Here is a 20,842-nt window from a genome sequence, read left to right on the forward strand (position 1 = left end):
AAAAGTATAAAAGGGAAAAACAAGTACTGTTAATTCCACCATCAAAAGACTACTGGATTTTTCTGGTATTTTTGTGCATTTGATGCCAATCGTTTTCCATGCATACTAATAATCATATACCACAATTCTATATCTTTTTTTAAAAAACTTAACATAATTATGGAAGCATTTCTTGGGTACTTCAAAATTATTTGCAAATATCATTGTTCATGGATATCTCATCATGCAACCATGCTATAATTATGACCATCCCTCCATTATTGGATACTTAACTTGTTTCCAATTTTTCTCCATTATGAATTATACTACAATAAATATCTTTGTACCCAGAGATTTTTTCCTGCATTTAGGATTATTTCCTTCATATATAATCTCAGGAATTCAATTACTGTGCAAAACATATGAACATTTTAAATGTCCATGATAAAATGTGACAAATTTATATCCAAACAGTTGTATAATTAATAACCTCAGCAAAAGTGCATGAAGATGCTAAATTCATGACTACATTAAATATTGCCACTTAAAACGATCTTTCATTAGTTGTATGGTTGAAAATGACACGGCATAACTTTGTTGTTTTAATTTGTATTTATTAGAGAGAAATTCATTTGCATAAACTTATTAGTCATTTATTTTTTCCTTTTTGTTGCTTGTCTCTTCTTGTCTCTACCCACGTGTTTACTGGGGATGTTGTGTTTTTCTTATCAATTTGACCTCTCTTTTTTTTTTTTAAGTTTATTTATTTATTTGTTTTTAAGTAATCTCTACACCCAACATGGGGCTTGAATTCACAACCCAGAGATCAAGAGTCGAGGGCCCTGCTGACTGAGCAAGCCAGGCACCCATGTTCCTCTCCTTTTAGACTCAAGAGTCTCCTCTATCCCATGTAGAGTCTTGGTAGTCATTTTTATATACCTTTAGAGTATTTTTAATAGTTTTACTTTCTACTTTAAGTTCATTTAACTATCCAATCTATGTGCAATCTTTTTCAAGCATATGTGAGGAAAAGGCCACGATTTTTCTTTTGTTCTAAACAACTGAAATGCATAAAGCTTCTTTGATCGCATATTAAACTTTCGCATATTTTAAGGTCTAATTCTGGTCGATCTTATCTTCCATTAATCTGTCTCTTCTTATGCCAGGAATACCCTGCTTTAATTGCTATGTTTTCGTAATGTGCTTCAACAACTAGTAAGGCTAGCTGCCATTCCCACTTGTAAGTTTTTATTTTTAAAATTTTATTCTTATATCGTCTCATCTGTTTGCTCTTTCAAATGATCACCACAAAAGGAAAAAACTAACACCTCTGAAAATTCACCAGCAGCAACAAAATAAGAAAAGGGGTAAAACTACAAGTCAGAAACTTCAAAATGTGGCTATTGAATAAAGAAACGAAAGAGTCTGTCAGAGCAAGGCCTGGCTTCTAATCCCACTGCAGCCTCCTACCCGCCATGACGGCCCCGATGAGAGAGGGGGATTGGACAAATTCCTGAGAGTTCTCACTAATACTGCCCAACCCAGAGGAAAACACTCAGAGGTAAGCTAGCAGCCCAAGAAAACACTCATCAGAGTAAAGGCCCCAACTTCAGCTCTCAGTGGACACAGGAAAAGCCCCAGGAAACTATCAGGAACCCAGAGGTATTCTACCATGAGGACAGGATGCATGGCCAACATGATAGATTAATTCCTGGTACCAGATATTTAACATCATTTCAGAAGAGAGACTAAAACCCAGGTTACTCAACAAAGGCTGCACACAGCCCCAGCAGAACGCTGTTCCTACCCTTTCTGTCCTCAGTCTCAGAAGAGCAGATAGAATGCGAGACTTTAGCCCCACCCTGTCGCCTGAAAGGGAGACATGCGTGTCAGGGATGGAAGTCATGGAGAACTCATCCTCACTGTCTCAGGGAGAGCTGAAGTTCTGGAAATTGCTGCCCACATTCAATACAAACAAGCTAGAATTAATCAGATAGTAATCAAGCACAACATGCCAAAGAGGAGCCAAGAACCCAGGCAGGGAGAAAAAAATACAAGTCAAGGAAAAAAAAAAAAACTTCCTGGGGCACCTGGGTGGCTCAGTCAGTTAACCGTCTGCCTTTGGCTCAGGTCATGATCTCGGGGTACTGGGATGGAGCCCCGCATCGGGCTCCCTGCTCAGCGCAGAGCCTGCTTCTCCCTCTGCCTCTGCCCCCCCAACTTGTGCTTTCTCCCTCTCTCTCTCAAATAAATAAATAAAATCTTAAAAAATAAATACTTCCCAAGAATGTGTGTTCTCTGGAAGACTGTGATGAAAACATGAATAAAATAAGAGGGAGCTCAACAACAGGAGGATAAAGCAATGAAACTTCCAGAACATTGATAAGTAAGAACAGAAAAAGTAGTTGTCCTTGTTTTGTACCCAATTTTGATAAGGACATATTTGGTGTGCATATTTGTTTATTATAATGCTAGACACTATTTAGAATTTGTTATTCTTTATCATGTTAAGGAAATAGCATTCTATTTCTAATTCATAAAATGTTTCAGTAACAAATGGTTGAACACTGACTCAACCTATTTCAGCTGGCAAAAACAAGCTATTTTGCAAGGTCGTTTTTTTCTTGTACCACACTTACAAAGAACCTCAGTGCAGTCCTCAGAACTTGTCCACATGAATGATGAGTGAGACATTTCATCATATTTCCTTTTAACAGCCAGACTTTCTGTCATGCAGCAAATTTAATGACTCATTTTACAAAGGCAAGTTTTTCCACTATTAGTATTTACAGGGTTGCTGACGTTAGAGCTACAGGTTGTATAAATGCCCTGTCCTCCAAATGTCTTGAAACTAGAAAGAAGGAAAGGCTGGTGGGATTGGGATTCATTCTTTCTACAAACGTGAGCTTTGAAGCTAGGCAGCTCTGAGTACAAACCCTGGCTCTGCAATTTACTAGTCATGGCTTTGAACCACAACTTAGCTTCTCTAAGCACCAATTTTCTCATGTGACAGTTGGGTCAATGATATTTAATTTACAGAGTGCTGCAAGAATTAAATAAAAAAATGCATTTCAAGCAGGTACCTCAAAATGATTATTTATACTATTGTCATTGCTCTTTTTTTTAAATTATTATGTGCCTGGCACATAATAGATAATAAATATGTGTTGAATGAATAAATGATCTCTGTAAAAATTCAGAGATTAAATAGAAAGTCTATGCCCACAAGAAATTTGCCAGTGAGGAAATTAATTGCAAATAAAATAAATCTAGATAAAATTGGAGTTCTAGGTTTGATTTCATGGGGCCTAACGACTTCTTTTTTTTTTTTTTTTTTTTCTGAAAAAAAAATTTATTTTAAATTCCAGTCTAGTGCCTTAATTCTGTTACCCTGTTACTAAGTATTCTTCCTAACTAGATCTCAGCCTGGTTCCTGAGCACATTCACAGAGTAATTCCTGACCCCTTGTACTCTTTGGGTGCAAATAACAGAAATCAACTCAAGCTAGCTTAAGTTAAAAGAGGAAATTGTACAAAAATCTAGGAACTGGTGTCTCATAGGACTCATAGGCAGGGATATAACTGAGTGTCAAGAAGGAATGGAACCAAAAAAGCTTCTGGGAACTAGAATTCTCTCTCTCTCTCTCTCCCTCTCTCTCCCTCTCCCTCCCTCCCTCCTTCCGACTTTCAGTTCTGTTTCTCTCTGACTGTTTCTTTCTCCAAGGTGAGACTTTTCTCTCTCTAGACTGCATGGCAGAAGATGGTCACCTATGAGTCTTGAATCTGCATGTTTTGCATCCATCCTAATTTATATTCCTGGAGGCACTCTGGTTGGCCTGGCTTAGATTAAACACCTGTCCTTATCCATTCAATGGCCTCTAGGAGAAAGGGATCAGAATGGACCACAGAATGGATCACCTTCACTGCTTGAAGTGAAGGGGCAGGGGGTGGCCCACCTTGAGTGGAGAAATGGCAGAACAGCCAGCAGGTGTCCACGACACCTAGCCCCTACCACACACTGACCCTTAACCTGTCACAGTCCTAATCTTAACCACAAACTGAGCACCACATTAACCTTAATCTTGGCCCAGGAATTCCACTTACACTGATATTGTGAAACACACATAAATGAGAAAGTGAAGAGATCTTGCTTCACTTACTTTTGGGAAAATGTGGTTTTTACATAGTGAATTTTATTCGAAATCGTGTTTATTTACTGTAAAATACTTGAGTAAAAACTAAAAGATTAAAGGAAAAAAATCTAGTTCTTTCTAAACATTCTTAAAATCCTGGATATTTCCAAACATTCCTAAGTAAAACACTGTATATAGAATAAAATTTCTGAATTTGGAGGTAAATATTTCTGCTTTGGTCCCTGTTGGTGGGGTCATGCTGACTTCTTTAGTCTCTGCACAGAATGTAATGTATTCTCATCAACCACTCCACGCACAGTAAAATTCAGAGTTTGGGGTTACAATCAAGACCTTACTTGGCCCCAGCCTCCCTTGGTCATGGAGTTTTTGGTACCTTCCATGTTCTCTCTTTAACAAGGGTCTATCTCAAGATTGGACTTATTTTCTTTGACCTCTATCAACTTCAGGGTAAATTACGTACCTTCTTGGGGTCCCTGCTACCTCTCAATCCCTTCTCCTTTTCCTTCTTCAGGAGTATCACAGTACATAAGATGTCCAGGGCCAGCCAAGATGCAATGAGCCAGCAACAGTCTATCTTCCCCACTGATTACAACCAAAACTTATGGACAAAATACAAAAAAACAAATATCTAAAATATACCAATTGTACACATGCATGGCAGACCCAAAGAAGTGTAGCAAAGGCTTCAAGAACTAAACTACCAAAGACCCAGACTAAATTCAGAGCTGTGCATGTGACAGATCGACCCAAATACCATAGCAAAGATTTAAAAACTGAGCTGACATTGGAATCACCACCCACAAAAGGTGAGATACAACTTGTAGTTTGGACCGAAGCCAACTGATTACTTGCTAACACAAGCAAACAAAAAATCAACATTCTCTGGAGATTTTAACAGAACCCAGAATCTCCTAACATAATATTCAAAATGTTCTGGATACAATTCAGAATTACTGAATGCACAAAGAGCCAGTAAAATCTGACCAGTACTCAGGAGAAAAGGTAATCAACAGATGACCCCAATTGGAATTACCAGACACAGACTTTATAACACCCATTATAACCATGAGGTAAAGATGAACATTCTTGAAATAAGAGGATAAAGTTCTTAGCAGAGAAAGAAGAACAATTTTTTAAGCTAAATGGAAAATTTTAAACTAGAAGTTACAATATCTGAAATTCACAGTTCTACCAGATGTGCTCAATAGCAGAATGGAGATGACAGAGGAAAGAAAACCTGAAGATAGGTCAAGAGAAATTATACAGGGGCACCTGGGTGGCTCAGCTGGTTAAGCCTCTGCCTTCGGCTCAGGTCATGATCCCAGGGTGCTGGGATCGAGCCCCACATCAGGCTCCCTGTTTGGTGGGGAGCCTGCTTCTCCCTCTCCCTCTGCCACTCCCCCTGCTTCCTCTCTCTCTCTTTCTCTCTCTGTCAAATAAATAAAATCTTTAAAAAAGAAAGAGAGAGAGAGAGAAATTATACAATAAGAAGAACAGAGAGGAAAAGATTGAAAAGAATTAATGTATCCTTAGATGCTTGTCAATCTAACATTCATGTCATTGGAATCTCAGAAAAAGAGAAAGATTGAGTCAGAATATGTATTTGAAGAAATAATGGCAGAAAACATTCCATATTTGGTGAAAGGTATCTATTTACAGTTTCAAGAAGCTCAGTGAATCCCATCAGGTTAAGTTAAAAAAAAAAAAACATACCCAGATATATCATAATCAAACTGTTGAAAACCAAAGGTAAAGAAAACACATTAAAAGCACCTGGAAGCAAAGATGATAAATTACACATAAGAGAAGCTATTACTACTTCTTATCAGAAACCTCGGTGCCCTGAAGACAATGAGAGAATATCTTTAAAGTGCTAGAAGAAAAATTAATAAATAAATAATCATAAAAAGTGCTGGAAGTGTGCGTGGCTGGCTCAGTTGGTAGAGCATGTGACTCTTGATCTTGTGGTTCAAGCTCCACATTGGGTGTGGAAATTACTTAAAAATAGAAAGTGCTGAAAGGAAAGAACTGTCAACTCGGAATTCTATAGCCAGCAAAAATATCCTTCAAGAATGTAGGCAGAATAAAGGTATTCTCAGATGAGGGAAAACTAAGAGAATTCATCACTTGCAGAAAAGAAATGGCTCTAAGAGAAATGGCAAAGGAAGTTTTTTGGGTTGAGGGGTAATTATACCAGAGGGAAAAAGAACTTTAGGAATGAAGAAAGAATAAAAGAAATGATGAATATCTAGATAAATAGGGTATTTGGGGCCTCTTAAATTCTTCAAAATATGGAGGACTGTTGAAAGCGAAAATTATAACATTGTCTGTAATGTTTCAATGGATATAGATGTAGTATACACACCAACCACAACATGAAGGGATCAGGACACAGAACCCTATTTGATTATAAGGCATGTGTATCTTATTTGAAGTGGTAAAATATTAATTCTAAGTATACTGTGAAAAGTTAGGTATACACATTGTAATTCCTAGAGCAACTACTAAAAAATACCAAGACATAGCCAAAAATTCAATAAATAAATTAAGATAAAATACTATGAAATATTCAGGTAATAAAAAAGTTAGGAAAGAGAATAAAATAGCATATGATACATATACAAAGTACGTGTTAGTTGACTATGTTGTCATTAAGGCATTTGGTCTACAGTAGACAAGTTTTTGGAGAGTCAAAAGTTATACACAGATTTTTGACTATGTGGATGGTTGGTGCCCCGAAACCCCACATTGTTCAAGAGTCAACTGTATAGATAGAGATAAAGCAATACGATGGGAAAAGATATACCATGCAAACAGTAATCAAAAGAAAGCTGGAATGCCTATATTACTTTCAGACAAAGTAGACTTCAGAATAGGGCAAATCACTGGAGGTAAAGAAAGGCATTATATAATGATAAAAGAATAAACTTACTGAGAAGACATAATATTAAATGAGAATGCACTTAACAGGAGAACTCCAAAATACAGGAAGCAAAAGCTGGCAGAACTGAAGAGAAATAAAGAAATGCATAATTATATTTGAAGATATGATGGGACCGTGAAGATATCATGGGACCCTTAATCCTAAAATCTTGGCCACAGTTCCTCTCAGGAGGGGCTGTGCAGATTTGCTCTCTCTGTTTCCACAAAGAATTGGCCCTGCTCCAGAGAGCTTAAAGTGAGAGTGACCCCATGTCCAGTCCAATGCTGTGAAGATCCCACCCTACCCAGATGTGGGCTGCGAGCATGACCAGATGTCCACTACTTGTTGAAATTTTAGAGAAAACCAACAGTAATCTTCAGCAATATCTTTCTGAGAAACCTAAGAAAATTCAAACATAACACTAAGAGTTCATGGTGGACAGGTGTTTTCACATTCGTCATCCACTCTCCCACTGCTGATAACTGTGTTTTGAATTAGAGAAAATACCCTTTCTCCAGCTTGAGCCCTAATCAACTTAAGTCAATAAGTATAGTCCATCCTCCTGACTGAAGTAATTGGTCAGAGATGGGCATACAACCTAGTGAGAGCCAGTGAGATGCAAGGATATACTTGCTGGGGCTTCTGGAAAAGAGAACTTCCACTCTCCTCCATGGGAACCACCAGAAAAGAGGATGTGCCTTTAGCCAGATGATGTGGTGGGAGGATACCAGAGCTGGCAGGCTGCCAGTCAGTCTATTTGATATCGTGATGAAAAGCCTAGCAGTATACTGTATAGAGCCTGAGTGTTAAGCCTAGCCTGAGTGTTAAGCCTACACTGCTGGAAGGACAGATAGAAAAAGGGTCTTTGATATCCCTTGAGCCTCTGGTTCAAGCCTTACCTAATGACAGAATAGCTGCTCTGGTAGTTTCCATCATGCAAGGGAATTCTTTTTTTTTTTTTCCTCTCAAGTGAGAGTTGGGTTTTCTGTCATTCATAACATAGAGTCCCAACATGCAATTTATCCCTTCAACCCTCTCTAAACCCTATGTCTTTCTCCAAAAAATGAAAACAAAAGGCGTGTGATTCAAGTGCTTCTACTTTTAATGCTGAACAATATCTTTACTTGTAGAAAATGATGATGTGCAAACACTGTAAAAGACGAAGTTTAGTATGTAGAAATAATAATCACTTAATGATGAGCAATACACAAAAGGGAATAATTCAGAATTTAAAACTGAGAGCAAAAGAAAAAAGTTTCCCATTTCTGTTTATACAGAATGCTATTAATTCTGCTTTTGCTAAAAACTTTGAAAAGTGTTACTCAAGCTATTGTCTCCTGGGAGGATATTTACCATCATCAACCACCTATACTTCTTTATTTTTTGTTAGAAATGTTTGACAACTAAAAATTGTATATATTTACATGTACAATGTGCTGGTTTGCTGTAGATAAACATGAAATAATCACTGCAATCAAGCTAGTTCATATATCCATCATCTCAGATAGTATTTTTCTTCTTCTTCTCCTTCCTCCTCCCCTTCTTCTTCTTCTCTTCTTCTTCTTCTTCTTCTTCTTCTTCTTCTTCTTCTTCTTTCTTCTTCTTCTTCTTCTTTTAATTCTTAAAGAACAAGGATAGATTCAGAAGGCCCAGGTCTTTCCAGACCCTGTTGGTACTCAAGGAAGAATGGTTTCCAAATTCCTTTGTAGGTTTTGCATAGCAGGCTCAAGCTACCTTCTTCAGGGAAAATTCTTTAAGTATTCTGGAAAGAACAGTCATCCCAAACCTCAGTGGAAAAGATTCAAACTATCCAGTGTAACAAGGATTAGGTGCTTAAATTCAGAGAGTTCCTAAAATGAAAATGTTTCTGTAGATAAGGATTAGTTATATGAAGAGACTGAACTGGAGTTAATCCTGGGTAGAGATGAGATTCAAGAGACTGGTCTTCATGAGGCATTTATCAAGGACCTGCAAAGGGACTCAGAGGTGAAGGAAGCACAGTCCTTTCCAGGCAGTTGTCTCTGGCCTGGGAGAAGGATGTCTTTCATACCCAGGATTCTCATCCAGAGTAATACATAGAGGGGCACAGGGGCAGAGTGTGTGAGGAAGGTTTGCAGGAGAGAGCTATCACATCAGAGAAGCTTCCTGACTAGGTGGTTTTGAGGAACAGGGAGAATTTCACCATGTGGAGGTAAAGGTAGCTTTCTGAGCTGGAGAGAAGAGCATAAAGAAAGACAGAGAAGCAGAAGTACAGAGTAATTAGTGGTCCAGCGGGGATGGGACCTAGTCATAGAATCACCTCTGAGGGACCTCTACGGGGGAAAGGCTTAACTCACCATGAAGACCACTCAGAGGCCCTCAGGTGAGCTGGGTGATAGACCCCTACCAACACTCCCAAGAGGCCATGTACTCCTAAACAAAGGGCAGGGCCTAGGGGAGAAGGTCTACAGACCTGGGTTTGCCTTCGAACTCTGCCACTTAATACCTGTGTGAGCTTAGGCATTCATTTAACTCTCTCAGGCTCAGGACCCAAGCATAAAATGAGGAGAATAATATCTTTCCTGTGTACCTCCCAGGATTGGCATGAACATGAGGAAAAACAGTGGACACAGAATAGCACTGTCAAATACTTTCTGGTAGTTCGATATCTTACCATATATGTGAATCACCCCCAGAAATATTATTAACCTTTCATTGCTACTACATAACAGACTCTTGAGGCCAGGGACCATGTCTTCTTCAGGACAAGGAACATAGTATATGATTTTTTTGAAAAGGTACTTGATGAATGAATGAGTAAATGAATGAATAATGTTCAGAGCCCTCCAACTGGATAACAAAATTAATCTCTTAACTCCACTGAAAACCCATGGACTGTTCTTTCACTTTTGGGTTGTTTGGCCTGGAGGAGTCTCTAAGTTAGTTGTGATCAGTTGGTATCATGGTAGAGAAGGAAGCCTGTAAAGGTAGAGTCATGGACATTATCTGCATAGAGCCCATAAGAATTCCCATCCCCATACACCTGGAGCCAGACTTGGTCGCCCACTTCCAGATGGAGGAGCACAGAGCCAGAGGCCTGGTCCACATTCTTCTCCTGGTACTGGTCATAGGTGAAGAGTATAGCTTTGTCCTTCTTGTAGAGGCTGACCTTGACATCCTTCAAGTAGACTGTAATGTGGTAGGAGAAGTAGTACAGCCCAGGAATGTTGCAGTGGAATTTTCCAGTGGTGGCATCATAGTGGTTTTGCAGATTGTAGAAGATTTTGGTAAAGCGAATGGGAACATTGGGGACAGTGACCCGGCTCTCCAATCCCACACTGAATGCTGACCGATGTACATAGGCACTTTCTCCAGGTTCTCCTTTCCTGCCCGGGATTCCTGGAAAGCCTCGGGGACCTTCAACCCCAGTTACTCCGGTTTCACCAGTGTCACCCTTAGGACCAACAAGACCTAGAGAATGACAAGACCTCAGTGACCATAAGGAACAGAACTACTGCCTAGGTTAGTTCTAACCTAAAACACTGTCCCTATGGACCTTACCCACAACCTGCCTGACTTACGGAGCAAGGAACCAAAGGGAGCTCCCAAAGAGGTGAGTTATACCTTCTCCTGCTCCATCCCCCAGCAGGCTTCCATAAATTCATCTCCAACCTTATTTCCTAAAGGTCTCCATCATAGACCCTCCACCTTGCCAACCCTTTATATGCTGACTCAACCAACCCTACTTTTGCTCTTCTATCCCCTCTGGCCAGAATGCCCTCCCTCCTTTATTCTGTCTACCCATACTTCAAGGCCTGACTCAAGCTCTGCCTCCTCCTTAAAGCCTTCATTGCTAATCTAGATCTTCATTGAGAGCATTTTCTCTCTGTTCCATACGTTGGGCATTTGTCCACATTCAGTTAAGCATATTTGGAATCGACTTTATTGTAGTAATCCTTAACAGCCTTGTGCTTTAGACTTATCTTCTTACCTATACCAAGAGTTCCCCAGGAGCAGGACTGTGAGCTACGAGGGTGCGTTGAGTGTAAATGCCACTGGGCAGAATGGGAGTTAAGTGGAAATGAAGGGAAACAATGTGAAGAGATTGGGAAGAGTGACGGATGAGGCGGGGATGGGAAAGGGTACAGGGACCATGATGTCGATAGAGCAGAGTCGAGGGTACTGGTTTTACAGGTACGACCTATTCTCATGACCAGAAGGCCAACCCAAAATTCACTTCGGGTTGCTTATGGATCACAGAAAAGAAAAATTACTTCCTCCCTTTGTCTCGGCCTTTGTCAATAGCTAATGCCTTTGGATAGTTCCAGAAGCTCTCCTCTACCCAGGAGAAGTCTACAATGGAGGAAGACAAAAACCTTATTCTTACCTGGATCTCCTTTCTCACCCTTTTCGCCAGGGGTGCCATCTCTGCCATCACGGCCTGGGGTCCCATTGTGGCCAGGATGCCCTGGGATGCCTGCCAACCAACCTGTGCAGGCCCCCTTGGCCAGAGGAAGCAGGACTCCAGGCTTTTCTGTCACGGAGTCCTGGCCCTGAGTGGGCAGGACTAGTAGCAGTAGAACAGCTCGTAGCAACAGCATCCTGAGCCCTGGAACCCAGATCCACATTGTCAGCCACGAAAGCACACACCACGCAACACACTCCATCTGGACCTACGCAGGACTCGGGCCACCTCCGCAGAGTCCCCTTCTGAGATCTGCTCTCTTGACACTCACCTCTTCCAGAAGACTTGTCTATTTCCACCCGCCTTGATCTCTTTCTGCCCTGAAATTTGCAACACTTAGCATTATTCTTTGTGTGTAATCTCCTTTCCTCAACAGATTGTGAGTTCAGTGAGAGCAGGACAACACTCTTCCAACTGCCTCATATCTGAGCACAGGACCAGGCTCCTTGGGCCAAATACCGAGAGTCCATTTGTCAAGAATCTCTCCCTTGAGTTTTCCAAGGATGACGACTCAGATCATCCCCTTCAACTCTAACCAACTTCTCTCTCTCTCTGGCTCCTTCCTTTTTCTTCTCTACTTCCCTCCCTCATTTCTTTGTTTATTCCTCCTCTCTCTCTCTCTCTCATTCTCTTTCTTCCTCTCCCCATCTCTTGGATCACACGTTAGACCATTTGGTCTATTACACATGTGCGCACACACATACACACATGCACGCATACATATGAATGCACACACATGTACACACACTTACACAATGCACACGCACATGCACACAGCCTCTCTCTACGTTAATCAGACAACCAGAGACACACTCTCTCATCAGGATGACTGCTGGACAGTGGGACAGCAGGACTGCTGACACTTTGCCTGGGCTACCCTTCACTACACCTCCTCACCTGCCTGATCCCTCCACAGCCTTCAGGACTGAGTTGGGATGTCTTCTCTCAGCAAGTCCTCCCTCTCCAATCTGAGTTCTTGGTTCCTCCTCTGCACACCCCCAGTGCCCTCGCTTACCTCCAGCGTTGCACTTCCTGCACTATCCTGTAATTCCTGATTTGTTCATTCATTTCCCCCCTTAAACTACAAGTACCAGGGGGCAAAGCCTAACATACTACCAGCACAGAGTAGGGACAAAATAAATATCTTTCTAAGGGAGAAAAGAAAGAGCAAGAGGGCCAGAGAGAGGAGGGAAGGAGGGAGGGAGGAAGAAAAGGAGAGAGGAAGAGGGAAAGAAGGCTGGAGAGGGGAGGATATTGGAAATATGTATTCTGGGAGCCCCAGCAAAAAAGCTCAAGTGGCACAGGTGGGCGGGGACATATATATATATATATATGTCCTCCCAGCTTCTGCCTCTGATATTAGGGTGATCTTAGTCCCCCACCTCTTGATAGCCAGAATCTTAGTCTCCCCAACCCTCTCTCACCAGGGAGTTGAGAAAAAACACCACAAAAAGGGGAATAGGTCCTAGGATCCTGGATCACAGGCATCACTAAAACCTTCTGTGGGCTTTGAAAGGTGCTTAATCCCATGAACCTGATTCTGAGTTAAACACAGTCCATGTGTATTTTTTTTACTCCAAAGACTCACTATTTTTCATCAGTCTGCTTGTCTCTCAAGAGTTATGCAAAGTCTCTAGAATTGGGTTTGGCTTCAGGAGACAGCTCCTCTGTGAGGGATGCAGGAAAGACTCTGATTGGCAATTTTACCCCCAAAATGTGCATGGTGTCTAGAATCCCACCTCTATGCCCCATCACCTGGGCTCTATAGTGCCCTCTCAATGGGACACAACCAACTCATCATTCATTCATTCATTTATATATGTTCATCTTTCATGTATATATATAGATGTAGATATAGATATACACACACATACACACACAGGTACTCAATAAAATTAGTAACATAAGCACTTTGGAAACTATAGAAAACAAAAGGATCCCCAGTCTCAAGGCTTTCTCTGCTTATTTTTAAACATAATGAAAAACACACTTTGCATAGAAATTTTATTCCCCTATTTTTGCCTTGTCACTTTCTAATTCTCATAATCAGTATTTTAAATGTGTGTGTGCTAGTTCATCAAGTGGATATAGTCAAAATATACTTAACCATTTCTATTTTGTTGAAATTTTAGCTTTCTTCCACTTTAAAGTATTATTTTAAAATCCATAACTAAGGGATGCCTGGGTGGCTCAGTCGGTTAAGCGGCTGCCTTCAGCTCAGGTCATGATCCCAGGGTCCTGGGATCAAGCCCCGCATCAGGCTCCCCGCTCAGCGGGAAGCCTGCTTCTCCCTCTGCCTGCCACTCCCCCTGCTTGTGTTCTCTCTCTCTCTCTCTCTCTCTGTCAAATAAATAAGGAAAATCTTTTTTAAAAAATCCATAGCTAATATCCTTGGTCATATAGCTTCCCAACTGATATTCTATAATGACATATTCCCATAAGTAAAATTACTGGGCCAAATGTATGAACATTTCTAAGGTTCTTTTTTTAAAAAAAAATATTTTATTTATTTATTTGACAGAGAAAGAGACAGCAAGAGAGGGAACACAAGCAGGGGGAGTAGGAGAGGGAGAAGCAAGCTTCCCGCTGAGCAGGGAGTCCGATGCGGGGCTTGATCCCAGGACCCTGGGACCATGACCTGAGCCAAAGGCAGACGCTTAACCGACTGAGCCACCCAGGCACCCCCATTTTTAAGGTTTTTGACATGTATTTCCAAACTGTAGTTTGTTACACTGTTACTAGGTAGTGTGTTAGTGTGTGTAAAAGACCCTATTAGCTATTCTCACCAGCAAAATTAAAAATACCTATTTTGGCTATTGTTAGTTTAGTGAACAAAAGAAATGGCACCTTGCTACTTTGATCAATAGTGAGTTGTACATTTTATTAAAGGCCTATTTCCTAACTTAATTTCTTCATTCATGATACATCCATTAGTGTTTTTGTCACTTAATTTATTAGGGATACAATGTGCTTTTGAATCAATTTGTGTGAGCTCTTTATACGGACACTTTATCATATACGCCATGACTATTTTCTCTGGTAATTATTCTGTAGATTATTCCTTTGTTTACCCTGATTTTTTAAAAATATTTTTTTTAGGGGCGCCTGGGCGGCTCAGTCATTAAGCGTCTGCCTTCAGCTCAGGTCATGATCCCAGGGTGCTGGGATGGAGCCCCACATCGGGCTCCCTGCTCCGCGGGAAGCCTGCTTCTCCCTCTCCCACTCCCCCTGCTTGTGTTCCCTTTTTCACTGTGTCTCTCTCTGTCAGGTAAATAAATAAAATCTTTACAAAAAAATACATATATTTTTTTTAATTTATTTATGAGAAAGAGAGAGAGAGAGCAGAGAGCACAAGCAGGGAGATGGGGAGAGGGGCAGAGGGAGGGACAGAAGCAGACTCCCCGCTGAGCAGGGGTTTGATTCCTCAATCCCCGGACCCTGGGATCATGACCCCAGCCAAAGGCAGATGCTTAACCCACTGAGCCACCCAAGTACCCCTGTTTACCCTGATTTTTAAGTGACAGAAGTTTTAGTTTTTATAGTCAACTCTGTTGGTATTTTTCTTTGCTTCTAAGTTTTAAACAGTTCTTAGCCCTTCTAGGTCTTGGTAAATATTCTATTTTATTGTCTTCTATTGTTTGATATATTTTACATTTCACTCTTTAATTCATCTTCAATATTTTGTTTTGGTGTAAACTGTGATCTAAAATACTCAAATGATTTCTCTAGCTGTTTAAAGACACCTTTAGTTAACATTTCCTCTCTCTATTGAGCTGCTGCATCATTTAGTAAATACCAAGTTTTAATATGATCTAAGTAAGGGGCCCCTGGGTGGCTCAGTCGTTAAGTGTCTGCCTTCCGCTCAGGTCATGATCCCAGCGGCCTGAGATCCAGCCCTGCATTGGGCTCCCTGCTCAACAGGAAGCCTTCCTTTCCCTCTCCCACTCCCCCTGCTTGTGTTCCTTCTCTCGCTGTGTCTCTCTCTGTCAGATAAATAAATAAAATCTTTAAAAAAAAAAGATGATCTAAGTGAAGTGAGAATTGAGAATGAGCTAGGCTGATAGAAGGAGGGGCAGAGAGACAGGCCACAGAGCAACAGATACAGCCCCTTGGTGGTGGTGAATCTCTAGCCAAGGCGCCTCTTACCATCTACGTGTACCTTTGTCGCCCTCTACTGGATTTCAATGGCTCAGGAGGGTGAAGTCAACAGGAGCTGGAAATGAGACACAACATAGGGCTTGGCTTGTTCCAAAATAAGAAGAAAGAGGTGAGTTAGATTAGAAGCCAAGGAGGAGAGACCAGCCAAGCCCCTTTCGTATTTAGGAAGAATACTTGTTCTGGAGCTTTTAAGACTTCATATGCATTCAAAGTTTCTCAGTGTTTGTCACCTTCCTACTCTCTCCTTCTAGGGTTAGCTTTACAAGTCCTGAGAAGACCTCTGAGAGGTTGTGTGCTTGCTTTCTCCCAAAATGAGGAGGGCAGAATCTATGAGGCTGTGCTCTTTTCCACAGGGAGGTAGGAAGAGAGAGTCCAGAACATGAGAATTGGTGGGGGCAACTACAGAGGGACCCAAAGATAGAAGGAGATTGGGGGCTTTCTCCAAACTGTTGGGGAGAGTGTGAAGTCAGAAGGTCTCTGGAGTTCTATGGTTCCTCCTCCTCTTTTAAAAGTCAAGATTCTCTTCTCCTAGCCCAAGGGAAGGCATTCTGTCCTCAACACTTCAGTATTATGGATGGATTTCTCCCCTGACAGGGACAATGAGTCTGGGTTCCATGACAGTGGCATGGGGTGGACGTACTGAGATGAGGGGTCGGGGGAAGATGGGTACATGATCCTTGGAAGTTTCTGATGCTAACAACAGATTCTGATTGCAGAAGAAAGTTGTCTTCTACCTAGTTCTGGGTGGAAAGACCAGCCATGGATAACAGCTGAAGGTCAGTGCAGAGGTGCCGCTTTCAAAAAAAAAAAGTATTCCAAAATTATCTGTGCTCTTTGTTTAGAGAGGGTAATTGTTACACTTTGATTTGGAAAGACTTCTATTTCTACAGGGGAAAACATTATTAAATGAAACTGTAATCGAAGACTCAATGGTGCCTATAAAGAAAACTTTTACATGGAACATGAAGCTAAACCCCAAGTTCCACCCATAATTCTGTTTTTGCCGAACCCATTTGTAAAGTCCTTACCTCACTTAATGTTTCATTTAATCCTCACAACCATTTTGAGAGACAGTGTGAAGTAGAACAGGGTCACGTGCTCTATGATCTTAGTGCTTGGGTGAGAATAATTTGTTCTTACCTGTAACATGTGTCAGTCATATATTTGTTGGAGGATTAAGTGACATAATCCATTTAAAATACTTAGAACAGTGCATGGCACATGTCAGAGCTTAATAAATGTTAGCTCTGACTGCACCCACTTTAGAGAGGAGGAAAGTGAATTTCAGGAAAGTTATGTGACCTGTCCGAGATCCTAGAGCTTTTTTTTTTTTTAAGATTTTTGTTTATTTATTTTTGCGAGGGATAGAGAGAGAGAGAGAGAATGAGCAGGGGGAGGGGCAGAGGGAGAAGCAGACTCCCCGCTGAGCCGGAAGCCAGACTAGGGACTCAATCCCAGGACCCTGGGATCATGACCTGAGCCGAAGGCAGACACTTAACCAACTGAGCCACCCAGGTGCCCAATCCTAGAGCTTTTAAATGTAGGGGAGCTGGACAATAAAATTCTGGTCTTCCAAAGCCCAAAAAATGGACTCTTAGGCATAGTTCAGAGGAGGAAAAAAAAGCATCAGGATCACACATCTGCCTTTTCATATTACACTGCATGGGATGGGGGACATAAGAGAAAATAGCTTGAGAAGCCCTCCAGATTATGATGCATGTGCCCTGGCTTCTAGTCTAGGCTCCACCATGAACACGCTGGGTGATTTACGTTCCTCCACCTCATTTCCCAGATCTCCTGCTCTTTGCCTGCAAATGTGATTATTAATGCTATTAATCCTTACCTAGCCTATTTCACAATCTTATTGTGAGAATCAATTGACTAAAGGTATGAAGTACTTTATAAACTTCCACATATAGCAGCGAAGAGAAGGAAAACTAGTAAATATTTATGGCCCGCCTGCTACAGACCTCCACTGTACGTTCACTTACCCTTTCATCTCATTTCACCCCTACCACTCAACTCCCGCAAGAGAAATCCCAGGACCAGAGAAGATTAGTAACTTCTGCCCACGCATAACAAGGAAAAGAGTGCAGGGGTGTAATTTAAAATCCAAAGCCCAAGTTCTTTCTACTGCACCGGCTTTCCTGGCACACAGTACAGAGGCACTATTCACTAACTATGAGGGGATGGCCACCATGTTCTCTGGATCCTAAAGGGCCGTGTTATGATCTCTCATTTTCATATGTTAAAATATATAAGAAATTCCACTTTGACCTGCTGGAATTTCAGTAACAACAGCAGAATCTTGTGAAATGCAGGATGAGGTCTCCTTTGGGACTGGCAGGAAACAGAGCATTAGGCGGGGGAAAGTCACCAAATCTGGTGCCAAGTCTTCCAGCGGGAGAGGGCACTAAAGCACAGATCACTAAGTCCCTGAGAGCCAGACTGGACCCCCGAAATCATGTCACCCCTGTCCTGCTTTTACAAATGGAAAGTTAAGGAGAAGGAAAGGATGCATTTATTAGATCCTCATAGAGGCCAGCTCCCACACTAGGAGCTTTTACCCATTATTTATTTTATCTATTATTTATTTTAATCTTTATGAGAACTCCATGAAGCAAGGAAAACAATCCCAACTTTAGAGATGGGGAAAGTGAGAGATTAAGGACATGACCCCTGAGGCATTGTTGTTCTACTTCCAAACCAGTAAGCTTGGATCACGTTACACAGCCTCTAAAAAGCCTTCTCATAGTCAACTTCCTAATCTGCTAAATACGATCACATAAGATGAGGGACGTGAGAACACTTTGAAATTGGCAAGGGTACGTTGGAGTAGAAATTGCATAAGGTACTTTCAAATGTTATTTCATGTAACCTCCCCCATAGCCCTGCTCTTGATTCTGCTATAGAGAAGAATCTAAGACTTGAAGAGACCAAGATGCTGGCTTAAGATCATGCAACTCTCAGTAGAAGTGCTGAGCAGCTGGGAAGGGGAAAAAAAAAAAAGATCATGCCACTCTTGTGGGTTCTATGAAATTGCCATTTTTAAAGGTTAAAAATGGTAGAAAATTAGCAATTTCACATGGTACAACCTAATGATGAATGACAGAATCAGGAATCAACTCAATTCTGTCCGGCTCCCAGGAGGATTACCTGAAAACTTTCACTCAACCCTAGGAGAGCTGTCAGCATCCCCACGCCCAACACACACACACACACACACACACACACACACACATATGCACGCACATACACACACCTGCATAGATTCTCAAGGAACTAGTAAAGCAGAACATCCCTCCAATCCACATTTTTGGGATCATTCTCTCTTCATGTGAAAAAATTCCTGATTGAAAACTTCTACTCTCCAAAGCTACTACCTGCTGACCTCAGCCAAGTGGGACCACTAATCTCCTGTTTTGACGAGGAGTCAGTGGAAATTTTCCCCACAACCACCTTAGAAAGGACAAGAAGCAAGCCCTGTGTCTCTCTTTACAACTCCTTAAGAACTAAGGGAGGGAGGCAGCAAGGACTACCAGTTAAGCTGCTTCTACTTCTCTGCTTCAAGAACAAAGCTGACACCCTCATGCTCCTTTGGGCGTATTCTACCAGCATAAAGCGCTCCCCTGCTTCCCCACCTTATCCGGAGGACCCCACCTTACCGCTAATGGAGGGAGTCACCAGGAGTGAGGTAGCTGCATCCCTATGAAGCTTGATCTGAAAACCAGAACCTCTCCAGACCAGGAACCCACACCCACTGACACAGGAGGGCTGGACTGATCTCTAAAATCCTTCCCACTCTGACCTCTGCCTCTACACTGAAAACAACCAGATGCCTCAGGCGCAGCACTCCCTGGTGTGAACAGGATTGGGTTTGGCAAAGGCCAGGCAGACCCACTGGTTTCTGTCAGAAAATGTCGTCTAAAAATAAGATTTCCCTAAGTTTTCAGTATATCCCAAGCTCACTTTATCTCATTTGAATGTCTCAATCATCCTGTGAAATATCCCCACATCTGTGTGGATATCCCCGTATTTACAGATTCCCTCAAATCCAGACAACGATTATGTCTCACTCGTCTTTGTATCTCACTAACTCTACCCAGTGTCTGGCCTTATAGAATCTGCTCAATCAGTATTTGCTGAGAAGAATCAACTGGTGGAGCTGGGTTCCAGACTCAGCCCGAGGTCAGAGCTCAGGCTTTCCCCAAGCTGCCTTTCCATCTGCTTCTTTCTTTGCCTACCTGGTCAAGCTGAGAAGTGAATTATTTCCTTCTCTTCTTATTTAATTGAACTCTATCACTGGGCCATCCCTCTCTTATCATTGATCCCAACCTTTTCTCTGGGTAGGCATCTTGCCACAGAGTGAATTGGTCAAAATTCAAGATGGCCCCAGGCATTTTGATCAGAGAAACAGCTCCTTTTCTCTTTGAGCTGTGGGAGAATCAAGGAAGAAGCCCAAGGCCTGTCTGCCTCCCCCAGTGTTGCCCTGGCCAGAGTTTTGCCTGTACCCATCTGTACCCTGCTATGACAAGAGAGCCTGGGCAAACCCAAACCAGAAGCTCCATTGCAAGGCAGCCACCCCCACCCCCAGCCTGGAACTGTAATCGACTTGTTCTTACCCTCAGGTGTAGAATCAGACCCACAAACTGCAGTCAGGATGGAAATGAGATGATCCAGCCTCTGCAGCCTGGTACTCAAGGGGGCAGGCAGTCCCCACCCCACAGTTGTCCCTTCCCATTGGCCAACCCCGTGAGGGCCAGAGGCCAGTGGGTGGGCACCTTGCCCCTGGCAACTGCTTCAGGTCTCCACTCTGGGGAACCTGCTATGACCCCCATTGGGCTTGGGAAGCCAAGTGGATCCTCAGTCACAGCACTCACATTCTCTTGGCTCTTACGTTTGCTTCCTACAACAACAAGAGAAGATGGGGCAAGGGTGAAGTCCAGAAGAAGGAAAACAAGCCATCTCTGCATCTGAGGAAGAAGCTTCCTCCTATAAAATGAATTGTCCAGTGGTCCAGGAGACCCCCCCCTTTCCCATAGATTTGCCATAATAAGTCAGTGACACTGATCACCACCACCACGACCATGCTCCTGCTCGCTGTGCATGACCAAGTGTAAGATTGTGTGGTTCAGACAGAGCACTTCAGAAGGGGGGAGTAGTCAGAGGGGCAGCAATAAAACAA

At 42.0% G+C, this 20,842-nt stretch overlaps 1 protein-coding gene across 2 annotated transcripts; it reads right to left on the reverse strand.

The window, feature by feature from the left end:
* Nucleotides 1–8,139: 8,139 nt before the first annotated feature.
* Nucleotides 8,140–20,363, reverse strand: ADIPOQ (adiponectin, C1Q and collagen domain containing). Of its 2 annotated transcripts, none has more exons than XM_036066708.2 (3): nt 20,280–20,363; nt 11,422–11,643; nt 8,140–10,505 (listed from the first exon to the last, which is right to left on the reverse strand). In XM_036066708.2, the coding sequence occupies exons 2-3, from the start codon at nt 11,633–11,635 to the stop codon at nt 9,985–9,987; spliced, it is 735 nt and encodes a 244-aa protein (XP_035922601.1). In that variant the 5' UTR covers nt 11,636–11,643; nt 20,280–20,363; the 3' UTR covers nt 8,140–9,984. The 2 variants fall into 2 exon arrangements, with proteins under 2 accessions (XP_035922601.1, XP_035922604.1); XM_036066711.2 differs by lacking the exon at nt 20,280–20,363 and adding an exon at nt 19,323–19,435.
* Between the last annotated feature and the right edge of the window lie 479 nt (nt 20,364–20,842).

The sequence above is a fragment of the Halichoerus grypus genome, chromosome 1, assembly GCF_964656455.1.
Source record: "Halichoerus grypus chromosome 1, mHalGry1.hap1.1, whole genome shotgun sequence".
NCBI classification, from domain to species: Eukaryota; Metazoa; Chordata; class Mammalia; order Carnivora; family Phocidae; genus Halichoerus; species Halichoerus grypus.

Coding starts and splice junctions, on each gene's coding strand:
- ADIPOQ (XM_036066708.2), bottom strand. CDS start 11,635: ATGCTGTTGCTACGAGCTGTTCTACTGCTACTAGTCCTGCCCACTCAG. Junction 10,506..11,421: donor GGGTGAGAAAGGAGATCCAG/GTAAGAATAAGG, acceptor GTCATTCTCTAG/GTCTTGTTGGTCCTAAGGGT.